The following is a 14,016-nucleotide window of genomic DNA, read 5'->3' as shown; positions in this document are numbered from 1 at the left end:
ATCTGCCTCCTCTTGTCTCCTGTTGATGTCTGCTGAGAGTGCGTCTCAACTGCGCCATGTTGTTTCGCTTCCATTTCTCTTCCAGTCTTTGGGCACCCAAGCCCCAGGAAGATGTCATTTCCGGAAAGCGAAGACTTCCCGTGTTTTCAGTCCCCTCCTGCTTTCGTTCCCTGGCTTGGGAGAAGGTTCATCCACCATGCCTCCATAAGGGCAGCTATCAGAGTCTGGATGGTTCCCCGTACACTCCACAGCGGGGATGTAGCCACTGTCCCACATTCCTGTCCCGCAGAGTTTGCACAGGTCATGCAGACCGCAAGGGATCCGAGGCAGCAGGCGGAACTGATAAAGCAAACTTCTAGCCTGGAAGTAGGATGGCAGAGTAGATGTGAATACACAAGCCCACAAAACAGCACAGGGCACAAATAGCAGATACGAGAAACTGCGGAGTTCATCTAAATTGCCCATCTCACACCCAAATCGTAACAGAGACTTGACACCACTCACAAAAGGAGAACACTGCACAGCCTTCCATATGCTGTTTTGGAGCAGATAGAATTGCAAAGGGTTTTTTGTCTGTCTGTCTGTCTGTCTGTCTGTCTGTTTGTTTAACACCTGCAATTTTAAATTTACCTTCCTGAGTATGAGCTCCCCATTCATGTGCATGGCCAGGTTCCCAAAGTGCAGAAGCATCTGGTCAGTGGCCAACTGCTGTTCGATGACATCGTCTCCATAGATCACCACAATAGCCACACAGATGAAGAGGTGGAAATAGTCTGTCTGCAGCAGCAAGAGAAGAAAATGATCAAGGGAAGGAGGGCTAGAAAGATGCACCGGTTGTGGCAACAAGATCACATTGGTAGCTTTTTGGCTTAAAAAAAAGCCAGTGAATGGGAGAATTGTAGAATTGTAGAAATGGAAGAGATCCTGAGGGATCTAGTCCAACCCCTAAGTGTAGGAGCATGCGAAAGGTAATGGGAATTATAAATGATGTGGCAAGGTGAGAAGGATAAGCTATTCACTCTCTCCCTACCACTGTTAGGCAGAAGTTTAAAGACAAAGGCAGCACTGTACTTCGCACAATGCTGTGGTACTGTTGTGTAGAGGTTAGAGCTTTGTTGTGCGATTGAAGAGAGTCAAGTTGAAATCCCCACTAGGTGGCCTAGGGGCAGTCAGTCACATGCTCTACCTTACAAGGTTGTTGTGAAGATAAAGTAGGAGGTGGGGAAATCATGTATGCCACCCTAATCTTATTAAAAGAAGCACAGGATGGCAACGCATTACAATAAATCTAGAGAGCTATACACTTTCCAAAGCAATGCAGAAATCTCTTGAATCAGGGCCACAGAGAAAGAGGAGGTCAAAACTAGTAAGGCAGACTGCAAATTATGGCAATCTGCCCAGTTACATGCATGAAATCTGGAATCATTCTGAGAGAACTGGTGTATGTTTACAAGACAAAAGCCTACAGTGTTGAAGTATATGAAATCTAGCAAGCCTGTAAGTTTTCTGACCCAGTTATATCTGTTTTCACTTTGAAGAAGTAAAGGCATGAGAGGGAATATTATTTCTAGTAAAATGTTTTCAAGTGAGCAACCAACAAATTAGGCACTGGATATGCTGCGTTGACACTTAATTTACAAAACGCTCCATTCTGAATAATTCTGCACACAGAATTAAGATCTGCTGCAGGGATAAGCAAAGTTGTGCTCTCCAGATCTTGCCGGACTTGCATTCCCATCATCCCCGACTACTGGCCATATGCTGGCTAGAGATTATTGAGGGCTGGGAGTCCAGCAACTTCTGGAGGGCACCAGGTTGGCTGCCCCTGTTCTACTTGCTTAGTACAATGAGTTTTAGGAGCACAGGAGTCTAAACCACCTGGCAAAGGGCGGTGAAATCGCTGCCACGAGGATTCAAAGCAATCTCCCCTCCCCCTTCCCAGACCACCACCAGAGAGCAACTATTTGGCAGAGAGTAATGCGAGCAAGCAGCATACGGCGAACACAGTTTGGTGGCAACCTCCTTTCCTGCAGACGAGACCAGGTCAGACAGAAACCATACGCTGCTCAGTCCTGGGGCTAACCTCACAAGGAAGTTGAAAATTAGCTTGCCTCTGTGTGTATGTGCGCGCGCCTGCCCTTCGCACAGCAACATCTGCAGCTGGGAGAGAAAGCCAGGGCTGCAGCAACCCCACTGCACAAGGCAGGCTGAGGGCCGCTTTGGCTGATGGGTTGCGACAGCAGCAAGAACAGCCCAGGAGCTCAGTAATGAACCGTCAGGGTGAAATTTGCATCGATTTGTGTAATGTCAGAGGCAAACAGTGGGAGAGAAGGCAAGCAGTGTGGAGGGGGAGGGACACACACACACACAGATCGTCACAGTCATGGCTGGGGGAGGGGAGAGAGGCCTGGAAGGACAGCAGCTGCAACCGGCAACACCCCCCATTCAGCATCCTCCAAGGAGCAGTGCAGGAGCCCCACCGACAAAAAGGACCCTTCTAACTGCCCCGCTCCTCCAGCCCCCTTTTAAACCTTACCTGGTAGTGAGCCCAGCAGGCTTCCCATATACGCAGAGCCTCAGCATCGGGAAACTCACGCTTAAAGCAGAGGAGGATCCAGCGGTGGCAGAAGAGCATCTGAAGGCCATCCTCCCCAAGGGAGACCAGGTGGTGGTAGAAGCGCACATGCATCAGTCGCAGCAGCTCTCGCAGGTACATCTGGCAAAGTGGAAGGGGAGCTCAGTTCAGCTCCAGAGAAGGGGAAGAAAACCCCGCTGCTACTCCCCCCTAGACCACTGGGCATTCCTGCCCCGAAACCCCTCAAGCTCAGCAGGAGCGGGCACACCTCTTAAGAGCTGCTTCTATTATTATTATTATTACTATTGTTATTTGAATTTATATACCGCCCTATACCTGGGGGTCTCAGGGCGGTTCACAGAATAAAACTAATTCATTCACTAATGCAAGCAGTCCTATTAGGAGCACTGTATCCCTGGTGCTTCAGGGACGCGGGTGGCGTTGTGGGTTAAACCACAGAGCCTAGGACTTGCTGATCAGAAGGTCGGCGGTTCGAATCCCCGCAACGGGGTGAGCTCCCATTGCTTGGTCCCTGCTCCTGCCAGAGACCTAGCAGTTCGAAAGCACATCAAAGTGCAAGTAGATAAATAGGTACCGCTCTGGCGGGAAGGTAAACGGCGTTTCTGTGTGCTGCTCTGGTTTGCCAGAAGCAGCTTAGTCATGCTGGCCACATGACCCGGAAGCTGTATGCCAGCTCCCTCGGCCAATAAAGCAAGATGAGCGTCGCAACCCCAGAGTCAGTCACGACCGGACCTAATGGTCAGGGGTCCCTTTACCTTTTTATCCCTGGTGCTAGTGGGTGCACTACTTACGGCCTCAATAGTCTGGTGGTTTTGCTGCTGACTATCAGGTCGGTCTGTAGAAAAACTATGTTCGTCCACGATTTGATCGTGGATGAGTGGGGCTGACCTGGTGCCTATCACCAAGGCCTGAGTGGAGGTTGCTGGGATGGTTAGATCTGACTCAGGTCTACCTGTCCAAGTACTCAGTGTGACATCACCTCAGACTGGTGGGATGGGGATAAGGGACGCATTGCTGCAGTCCACAAGGAGTTAACTTCTCGCTATCCCTTCGAGTGGGACTGGAAGGTTGCACCTGGTATTGGGAGACAGCTTGCAAATGCTGCCGGTGTAGTTCCCACCCTGATGCCCCAACAGCCTCCTTGACCAAGCTTATCTTGGGTATGATGTTGGAGGAACCCAGAACGGTGGTTTTAGGTGACCAACATCCATGCTGAGGTTGCCTTGGGTTGCCAGCTCATGAGTTCAGGGCCTCCATGGCAACTGTTCCTCATCCCACTGCCACTTGTGCCATGGGGTTCTGAAGGGTAATATCCTCTTCCCAGTGCCATTTCACATTTACAGGAAGCTGTAGGGAGCAGCCATTTGGAGCAATGTGTCACCAGTATATGCTACATGTAGGATACAGCGCCTCCTCCTCCTTGCAGCTACTACAACTTCCTCAGGTAAGTTCATCCATCATGGATGCAGATTTCACATTTCCGATTCATTTAGGATTTAAAGGGCAAATGGAGTGCGGAGGAGGAAGAAAAGAGATAAATAAGGTGTGCGGGGGGAGAAGAGTGCTCCAAGGTCAAATTCTCACCAGTTGTTTCTCCATATCCTCATCACGAGGGGAACTGATGAAGATCGTGTTCTGCATCAAACCCACAAAGCACCAGAATGTATCCGATTCATCCAGGACCTCCGTGAGAAGTGGGGCAACAAGGTCAGACATCCCCTGGGAGTAGCCAATGGCGGGGTTGTACACTGCATAGTTCAGCAAAATCCGCCTAGGAAGAGGATGGTCAAATGACCAGACGGTGAGGCTGGGATGGTGGAGAAACCCAGAGAGGCCTGAGCATGTACCCTCCAACATTTCTCCAATGGAATTAGGGACCTCTTATTCCATAATAATAATTTTACTACTTATACACCGCCCATCTGACTGGGTTGCCCCGGCCACTCTGGGCGGCTTCCAATATGTATAAAAAATATGATAAAACATTGGGGGTTGGCTAACTCCATACCCTCTCTAATATTTATCCAATGAAAGTAGGGACATCCTACCATACCCTCCAACATTTCCAAGATGAAAACAGGGACGTCCTAAGGAAAGGCGGGACATTCTGGGAGCAAATCAGAAACCGGGATGGCTTCTGTAAATCTGGGCCTGTCCCTGGAAAATAGGGACACTTGGAGGGTCTGTGAGCATGCTTTGCCCGGCCCACCTTTGAAAGGGTTTAGCTGGAAGCGTATGAGGTTGGGTGTCCAAAACACAGATGGATCTGGGCTTTCCAAGTGGGTGCAAGGTTCTCAGTGTATTTTGGGGGGCACTAATGGGTTACAACGCCTGCCAACCTAGCAGTTCGAAAGCACCTCCGGGTGCAAGTAGATAAATAGGGACCGCTTACCAGCGGGAAGGTAAACGGCGTTTCCGTGTGTGGCTCTGGCTCGCCAGAGCAGCGATGTCACGCTGGCCACGTGACCCGGAAGTGTCTCCGGACAGCGCTGGCCCCTGGCCTCTTAAGTGAGATGGGCACACAACCCCAGAGTCTGTCAAGACTGGCCCGTATGGGCAGGGGTACCTTTACCTTTACCTTTTTAATGGGTTACAACAATCACCTCATTGTTTCCACGTTGGGGTTGTTCTCTCCTCGGAAAAACTGGTTACTGCGGTCCGTCCTCACCACATCTTTGTCGACCGTGAACTGCACATTCCGCCAGAATGCCTTCTGCTCCTCCGGTGTCAGGGAGAGCCTAGGCGCCACATTACAACATGAGTGCACTCCCAAACCACCCACTGCTGCCAATGGACATAGCCGTCAACTTTTCCCTTTTCTTGCGAGGAATCCTATTCGGAATTAGGGAATTTCCCTTCAAAAAAGGGAAATGTTGACAGCTATGCCAATGGACCTGGGAGTACTTTCAGGTAAGGGTCAAAATAAAGGAGATCTGGGGCAGTTGGAGAGGACAGAGCAGTTGCCTCTCTTCTATATACGTCCCACCCAAAATGTGACATTGGACCTACTGTGAAGGTTCATTTTCTGGGGATAGTTAATTCCCCTTTCATTGTTTCAATTGCCAGGGGAGGGAGGATTTAAAAGAAAAATGGCTGAGGGAGGGAGGGTGGGGAGAAAGAGGCATCTATGCATCTATCTATCTCTCTCTCTCTCTCTCTCTCTCTCTCTCTCACACACACACACACACACACACAAAACTGGGTATGGACCTGCTGGATTCAAAGTCCCCTCCATTCCCCTGAGAGGGAGAAGGACTAAAGTCCTTACACTTGCAGAAAAATGTGATGTGCTGACTCCCTCACCCGCCCCATCCTAACCCTCCACGCAGCAGATCTGGGGTTTAGGATTGAGGTTTACAGAACAAAGTCGTTCAGCTTTTATAAAAGTAATTGAAAGAAAGAAAGAAAGAAAGAAAGAAAGAAAGAAAGAAAGAAAGAAAGAAAGAAAGAAAACATGTAAACCTTGAAAGTCTGGGGTTGGAGCCACTGCCAGCCCTCATTACCTTTTCTGCTGGATCTCAAAGTATTCCTCTCTCTTCTGCACTCGGAGCGCCTCCCTCTCCTCTGAAGTGGATTCATAGCTGTAGTAGCGCAACAAGAAAGGCCAGACCTCACCACGGATGGAGACATCGATCCCACCAAAGAAAATAGCCTGGGGAGGAAGGGAGGGAGGGCAGAGGGGAAATGATAAAGAGCTTGCAACAGAGGAAAATGCCACAGTTTCTGAAACTGGACCTCTTTTGCTCTCCTCCTCTGACAAGTGACGCCTTGAGATTCAGGAGCCCCACAATCTGCACATGTTTAGAGGGAAAGCAGAGCCCCCCCCTTTTTCCCAGGGGAGACACAAATCAAACTCATTTCAATGTCAATAACCCCCCTGGAGAGGCTATACAATTAACACATCATTCTCACGTCACTGCTTAATCCCCAATCTTGGAAACTTCACACTTGGACCCAGACTCACATAGCGCCTCCCCCACCCCAAAGCCCTTAATTATTTTAAAGCCAGACAGTCTCAATTGCTTTTATAGGCCTTCACATACTGTGCAAGCACCCCTAGAAATGCTCACTGGTCTTCATGTCCCAAACTGCTGGGCAATCAATGCAGCAACAAACCAGAGATCCAGAGAGTTGCTACGTTAGCCTGCAGGGAGCTGACAGGTGCTGCCTCCCTGTTGCCAAAGGCTGGGAAGACGTGCAAAGGTTCCTGGAGGCCAAATAAGCACAACTGCTCCACGCTCCACTTGGGAGACCTTTCTTCTCTTGGAACCAGCAGAGCAAAACATGCCACTGTGTCTTCTCCCTCACCTTCCTCAGCTTGTACTCTTCTTCTACCTGCCCAGCCTCATTTAGATGATGGAGCCACGCAGAGACATCCAGGCGCTTGTAAGCGTTCTCCTCGGGGTGGGTCTCCGAGGAGGGCAGCTTGGGCCTTCGGATGGAGAACTGCATGCAGGTCTTCACGTCAGTGAGCTGCTAATTGGGAGACAAAACCAGGACAGAGGGCTAGAGCAATAGCTGCAGGAGCCTGACCTCCCATTCCCATGGCTTGGGCATCTTATATCCAGGTCGCCACAGCGGAAAAAGAAGATGGTTTTTCTCTGGAGAGAGACTGTCCTGCGAGGGCGGCAAAGCCTTGGAAGTTTGGGGAGACTTCCGGCCCAAGCCAGCAAGCATAATTGGGAGTAATTAAGGATCAGAGCAACATGACGCACTGCTTGGTTCGGCTGGCTGCCTTTCCCACCCTCCCCTGGCCAAGATCAGAGCTAACACGGCTTGCAGCAATATCGTGAGCCTGCCCAGGAATGCACGCAATAAATTACATCTGATTGGCCACATACAAAAGGGCTGCAGTTACGAAGGAGAGAAGGCAGCAGTGCCAGGCTCTCCGAGGACGCTTGCCATTCCTGGGTGAAAACTGCAGCTGACATTTAATTTAAAAATCAAAAGGTTACTCAACACAGATGGAAGCCCCCGTGGTACTATAATGAGGGGAAAGCAGCAGGGGAAGAAGTGGGGAGGGGGGCTGGGGAGAAGGAAGGGAATGTAGAAATCACTGTTTCTAACAAGCATCTCTAGTATCTTTAAACATATAATTACGGCCTTTGCAAGGCCTTTGTGCAGAATGAAGCAAGATATGCCAATAGGCCTTGTCAAAACATCATTTGAATACAGACGGCTAGAAGTCATAGACTGAACACTCAGCACAAGCCTAATTGCAGAGACAGGATGGGCGAGTCAGGACACTTGCTGCATCCTGGACTGGAGTTCAGATTCCACCTGATCTGTGGACTCACCCTGTGCTCATACAGGACACCTAACGCACAGAAGAGAACCCTGAGAGAATTAGATCTGTGGTTTCGCCGTTTATATAAACAGCTGGCCTATTTCATAAGGCTGCCGCAGGCCACAAGAAGCAAAGGAAATGAAACGAGGCCCAAATCTTCTAGTTGCAGAAGAGGTTTATAAAGGCAAACACTCTGCCCAATAAAGCAAATCCTCCGTTATTCGAAACTCCTGTTTGGCTAAAATTTCTTAACCCAGTGTCACCTTGCCAGGAGCTTACATAACCTACGTAAGCCTGCTCCTCGTTAATCCCCAATATTGGATTAAACAAATACTTTGGATGGCCCCCTTCTCCAGCAAAAGAAAGAACAAACCAAGAGAAGTGCATCACCAGTGTCTACAAACCCCTGACAACTCTCCAGGCAGGCAGAAAAGCTGGTCTGCCAGCAAGAATGGGGCACAGCCCCACCAACCTCAGAAGAAGAGTTTGGATTTGATATCCCGCTTTATCATTACCCAAAGGAGTCTCAAAGCGGCTAACAATCTCCTTTTCTCTTTCTCCCCCACAACAAACACTCTGTGAGGTGAGTGGGGCTGAGAGACTTCAGAGAAGTGTGACTGGCCCAAGGTCACCCAGCAGCTGCATGTGGAGGAGCAGGAAGCGAACCCGGTTCACCAGATTACGAGTCCACCGCTCTTAACCACTACACCACATTGGCTCTCAGCCAGCCAGCCTTTACCTGCCTTGCCTTCTTACTTTCAACCAGTCGAGGGGGAGGAGGAAGGGGATAAAACTAGAATTGGTTGGCTCTGTTACTCATTCATTCACTTATAATAGTATTTATAAACTACCCTCCCAGAAAACATCAGCAACGTACAAAAGCCTGTAAAGGCAGTACAAAATCATCTTCTCGATCTTCTTCTTTTTTTAATCTGTCAGCACAAACACACAAAAAATATCTTCAGGAGACGCCTGATATAAAAAGGAAGGCTGTCTGCTGAGTCTCTGCCAGAAGAGTGATCCACAGCATAGACTGGCAGCACTGAATGTTTGACTTCTGGATGCGGCCAATTGGGCCTCTGTAGCACAGGGACATAACTAACCTCCCTCCTCCAGAGTGATATAAGGTATTCTGGACCCAGGTTGCCCAAGGCTTTGCATATCAATACAAGAGCTTTGAACCTGGCCTGGTAGGTTAGCTCTGGCTCGATCTACTGTTGGCCTCTGAGCCTTCCAGGGCACTTGCCACCACTTTTCCAGACATGTCAGAAACAAGAATAGATGCTGCTCACATTTCTTCATTCCTAGCTAGAAATCCACAGACCACATCTGCTAGGGGTGGAGAGGGTGTGTGGAGACTCCCCAGGTCTACTCTGGACTTGACAGCTTACCTGGTCTTTGAGATGGGTCTCTGTGCAGTATTTCCATTGCTGAAACACTTCGGAAAGTTTATCCAGGCCGCCGTGGTGAAAGTGGAAAATCTTGTACTGACTTTCCCTGCTGGCAACAACCAGCTGCCCACTGGTGCATGCCTCATCACTGAAGGAAAATGGTGGAGGAACCGGGAAAGAAAAGAGGCAATATGTAGTTAAGAGCACAGTTTACTGGTCGGAACATCTAGGGGGTGGGACGTTGTTCAAATACAGATAGCGCAAACAACATTTGTGAGTCCTGCGTGCATGTTGCATGGCTGGGCTGAGAATATATACAGCACCCTTCCAAAGAAATGTGAACCGCGCTACACAATCTAATGCGGTTTAGGCACCTCTCATTGAAGCATATGCTTTCTTAAGACTCAAAAACCAAACCAATTTAGGGAGCGTTTCCAGGAATCAGAAGTCTGTGCCTTGCATCAACAGCCATCTTTTTCTACATCATTTCCCAAGCTTCAAGCACCCCAATTCCTTCTTCCTCCATTGCTCGCTCTCTCTCTCTCTCTCTCTCTCTCTCTCTCTCTCTCTCGTTCCCCCCTTCCGCATAGAATGCATCTGCAAGGACCGAAATGGCAAGTTCTCTGAAAACTCCAAACTGCAATCAAAACGAATTATGCAAATCATCTGACCTTAGTTTGCATAATATATTCTGAGCACATACTTTGCTTCCCCCTCTCCTCCCCCCCACCCCGGGTGTAGAGGTTGCTTTTCATTTTCATTTCGCCCCCTGCAGAGCACACACTGCTCTGATTATGAGCTTTCATGGCCCAATTGGCGCTTGTGAGGTCTCACAGTGCAGAGAACACTGCACTTTTCTCGGTACCCAAAAAAAAAAAAAAGATTGGGGTGGCTTTTTTTTTTTGCTTACATCTGGCAGTACTTACCAGGTTGTTTATGGTAATCAACCAGAGTCCTGGTATGCTAGGCACTGTACAAACAAAAGCAGTATCAGGTGTAACAGTGCTCCCCGCTCCACAGCCAGTAGATCCTAAGGGCCTGGGCAAAGGAGTCAGCTGCCAAGACCAGTTTGCTTCTCAAATGAACTCCAGGACTCATGGCGTTAATCAGCAGTGGCTAACCTTTTCCAGCTCAAGGTATGTTCAGCCACATGCCACCAGTGGGTATGGCCAATGTATATACATACACACAAAATATCCTGCACAGGCAGAGACCACACACTCACACATTCCCCACATAAACAACGCACACTCACCGGACAGGCACAAAGCCCTCTTTCTCTTCGTCTTTCTCACACATACATAAAACACTGAATGTGTTATAATAAATAATATAACCCTCCCCCACAACCAAGAAACCCAGCTTTCCTTGGTAACTCCATGTCCTCTAGTCCTCATTGTTATTCATACACCACTTGGAACTGTAAAAACCAAAAACAGGAGCTAAATAATAGGGGCAGCTCAAGGACTGAAATGGAGGAAACAAACAAAGCTAGCTTGTCAAGGGCTTCCAACCTTTCATCGCTTCAAGTCAACGTAAATCAATACACATTTCAGATACAGTGGTACCTTGGTTCTCGAACGGCTTAGTTGTCAAACAAATCAGCTCCCGAATGCTGCAAACCTGGAAGTAAGTGTTCTGGTTTGTGAACGTTTTTTGGAAGCTGAACGTCCCATGCGGCTTCTGCTTGAGTGCAGGAAGCTCCTGCAGCCAATCGGAAGCCGCACCTTGGTTTTCAAACGGTTTCAGGAGTTGAACAGACTCCCGGAATGGATTAAGTTCAAGAACCAAGGGACCACTGTATCTAGCTATCTGTGTATTTGTGGATTCAGGTAGGCAGCCATGTTGGTCTGACACAGTCGAAATAAATAAAAAAGATACTGAAGAAGTGTGCATGCACACGAAAGCTTATACCCAGAACAAATTTAGTTGGTCCCTAAGGTGCTACTGGAATTTTATTTATTTATTTCAACAGCAGCAACAGCAGAAAAATAACCCTCATATCTGACTGTATGTTGCATTGTTATTGGGGGTTTCATTGTTAAATTGTGACACATTTGTTGAAAATCTCCCTTGGACTGATGTATACCCGCTATAAAGGCATGATTTGTTTTTTTAAAAAAGAAAAACTGTATAAGTGTAACAGCTGTCATGTTTATGAAAATTATATGCAAATCCTGTTAATTTACCTGTGATTAATAGGATAATTAGCCATAGCCCTTCAGCTCTCCCCGTTCTAAATGAAGAGACTTCCTCTTGTTCCCCACCCCCATCCCACTTGGTAGCCTGAAAAGGAGCTGAATTTTATGGAATAGAAGAAATGCATACTTCCTGTTTACACAGCAAAGACCCTAGAAAAAGTTACGCTTTCAACAGTTACAGGCCCTAAAAATCAGAACAAAAGAGGAAAGAGGATGTGCAAAGAGGCAATTTAGTGAGTGAGCTACAGAATATACAAAATATGATGTAAGCAGGAGTGAGGAACCTGTGGCTGTCCAGATGTTGTTCGACTGACATTTTCATTGCCCTCAACCTTGTGCCATGCTGGCTGGGGCTGGGGGGGGCAGTTGTGAGTCCAACAATATCTGGAGGGCCACAGGTTCCCTACGCCTGGTGTAAGGACAAGGGAGTGCCTCAAACGCAGGGGGACACATGGTTTGGCTTAGTGTTAACATGCCCACAAGGTCTCTGAGTGAGCTTGGTTTAGTCACTATCTAATGCTACCTTACACACTTATCTGTGAGGAGGAAATGGGATAACCCCATATATACCGCTCATCTGGGGTGCCAGTGTCATAAACACCTTACTGCAACGATTCGGTGCAAAACCACACACTTTAAACTTTAAATATATTTTCAGCAGGATTCTGTAAGTGGGTTCAAAACACTATGGCGAGTGCTGCTGCTTTGGCAAATGGTTTGAGTTACTTCCAGAGGCCTTGGTTGCTGAAGCGCTATGAACAAATATGCCGTAAAAAGGCATGCAGAGGCTTAGACAAGGGCTCCATCGCACTGCTCTTTGCCACTGGGAAGGAAGCTCTTTTTCACGAATAATTTACATTGAATGAACAGGACTGTACGGACGTACATTTCAGATGCCATAAACGGAGCATGTTCCAAGATTTCCAACTGGTGTATAAAGTAGATGCATGCCCATATTTATGTCCCATAATTCAGTGTCAATTTTCACCTATACTATATACTATCCCCATTAAAGGTCCAGAGGTAGAGCATGCGATTTGCATAAAAAAGGTCTCAGGTTCAACCCCTGGCGTATCCACCTATGTCTGGGAAAGAATCGCCGAAACCCTGGAGGGTTGCTTCCAACCAACGCAGACAACATCAAGTAGGGTGAGCCAATGATCTGATTAGGTGTAAGGCAGTTTCCTTTTTTAAAAAGTATTTGATTTCACCTTTCATTTATTTCCTATGCTAAGGCCAATGTTAGAAACTGAGATATGAAAGCTAGGAGCTAAATGGCACACCTTAATCCATAGCTGTCAACTTTTCCCTTTTCTTGCGAGGAATCCTATTCGGAATAAGGGAATTTCCCTTTAAAAAAGGGAAACGTTGACAGCTATGCCTTAATCCTAGTTATGAACTCAACAACGGAATGTCTAGGGGCGCTTTTTTATAACCAGAATGCAAAGCTGAAAATGAATGAACTGCAGCTAAAACATTATGTTCATTTTTCACATGGTCTAGTCCAGGCATGGCCAAACTTGACCCTCCAGCTGTTTTGGGACTACAATTCCCATCATCCCTGACCACTGGTCCTGTTAGCTAGGGATGATGGGAGTTGCAGTCCCAAAACAGCTGGAGGGCGGCCAATTTTGGCCATGCCTGGTCTAGTCCTTCCCCTGCCCACCCCCCTAATATTCTTAAGAGGGTCTCTTCTCCAGTCTTCAGAGAGTACTTGGAAGTGGGGAGGCAGAAAAGGGTCCTCCTTTTCTTCCACTCTGTAATTTTTATCTGAAATCTTAGGCGCTATTGAAATTCCCTGTCACAAAATGTGCTTAGAAAAATGGGAGTTTCAAATACTGGCTAAGGCTACCTTCCTCCTTTCAGTGTAAAACCATTATTTCCTCAAGTTACTCAATGCGTTTAGCCTTGGGGTTTAAGAAACTGCAGCTAACCCATTAACAAAAGGAGTCTCCTTCTGGGTTCATCCTCCAAAATGTTTCAGGTTCTCTTAGGTATCCTGGGGAGTCTGAACAGATCAGGATGGAAAAGGTAGGTTTCCGTAAGCTCAGGCATCTTCCCTAGCAGCTATGTTCTCCCAGGGCTCCACAGCTACCTGAGCATGAAGAGAAAGAGTGGTGTGTAACCTTCAGCCAGACTGAAAGACTATGTTGGTTCAGGCAGTTTGTCACAAGAAAATGCTATGTGGCAACAGTTTTATAATACCTTCTCTGCCTCACATTTTAAACCTTTTCTTTGAAACCATGGTACAGTGGTACCTCAGTTTACGAACTTAATCCGTTCCGGAAGTCCGCACTTAAACCAAAACCGTTCTTAAATCAAGGCGTGCTTTCCCTAATGAGGCCTCCCACCACCGGTGCCCTTCCATTGTTCGGATTCCGTTCTTAGACCAAGGTAAAGTTCGCAAACCGGGACACTACTTCCAGTTTTGCGGAGTTCGTAAACCGAATACTGTAGTCCGTACACAGGGCTGTTCTTAAACTGAGGTACCACTGTGAAGGAAAAAAATTGAAACAGAAGCAAATTCCCAGGCTAGAATTA

At 47.7% G+C, this 14,016-nt stretch overlaps 1 protein-coding gene across 8 annotated transcripts in view; it reads right to left on the bottom strand.

Annotated features, from left to right (window-relative positions):
• Positions 1–6: 6 nt before the first annotated feature.
• TBC1D16 (TBC1 domain family member 16) overlaps positions 7–14,016 on the bottom strand; it is a 52,822-nt gene continuing 38,812 nt past the window's right edge. For 6 of the 8 annotated variants that reach the window (XM_081899632.1, XM_081899630.1, XM_081899629.1 and 3 more), the window contains 8 exons: positions 9,275–9,422; positions 6,905–7,072; positions 6,100–6,248; positions 5,200–5,334; positions 4,181–4,367; positions 2,537–2,716; positions 631–777; positions 7–360 (listed from right to left, as the gene is read on the bottom strand). In XM_081899632.1, the coding sequence (XP_081755758.1) occupies positions 115–360; positions 631–777; positions 2,537–2,716; positions 4,181–4,367; positions 5,200–5,334; positions 6,100–6,248; positions 6,905–7,072; positions 9,275–9,422 (1,360 nt within the window). In that variant the 3' untranslated portion in view covers positions 7–114. The remainder of the gene's footprint in view (positions 361–630; positions 778–2,536; positions 2,717–4,180; positions 4,368–5,199; positions 5,335–6,099; positions 6,249–6,904; positions 7,073–9,274; positions 9,423–14,016) is intronic. The other 2 variants (XM_081899633.1, XR_014165309.1) reach the window with 2 other exon arrangements.

Source organism: Podarcis melisellensis (genome assembly GCF_964234715.1).
Source record: "Podarcis melisellensis genome assembly, chromosome: 2".
NCBI classification, from domain to species: Eukaryota; Metazoa; Chordata; class Lepidosauria; order Squamata; family Lacertidae; genus Podarcis; species Podarcis melisellensis.
Note: the sequence above shows the minus strand (reverse complement) of the source record. Positions and strands in the feature narration are given on the sequence as shown.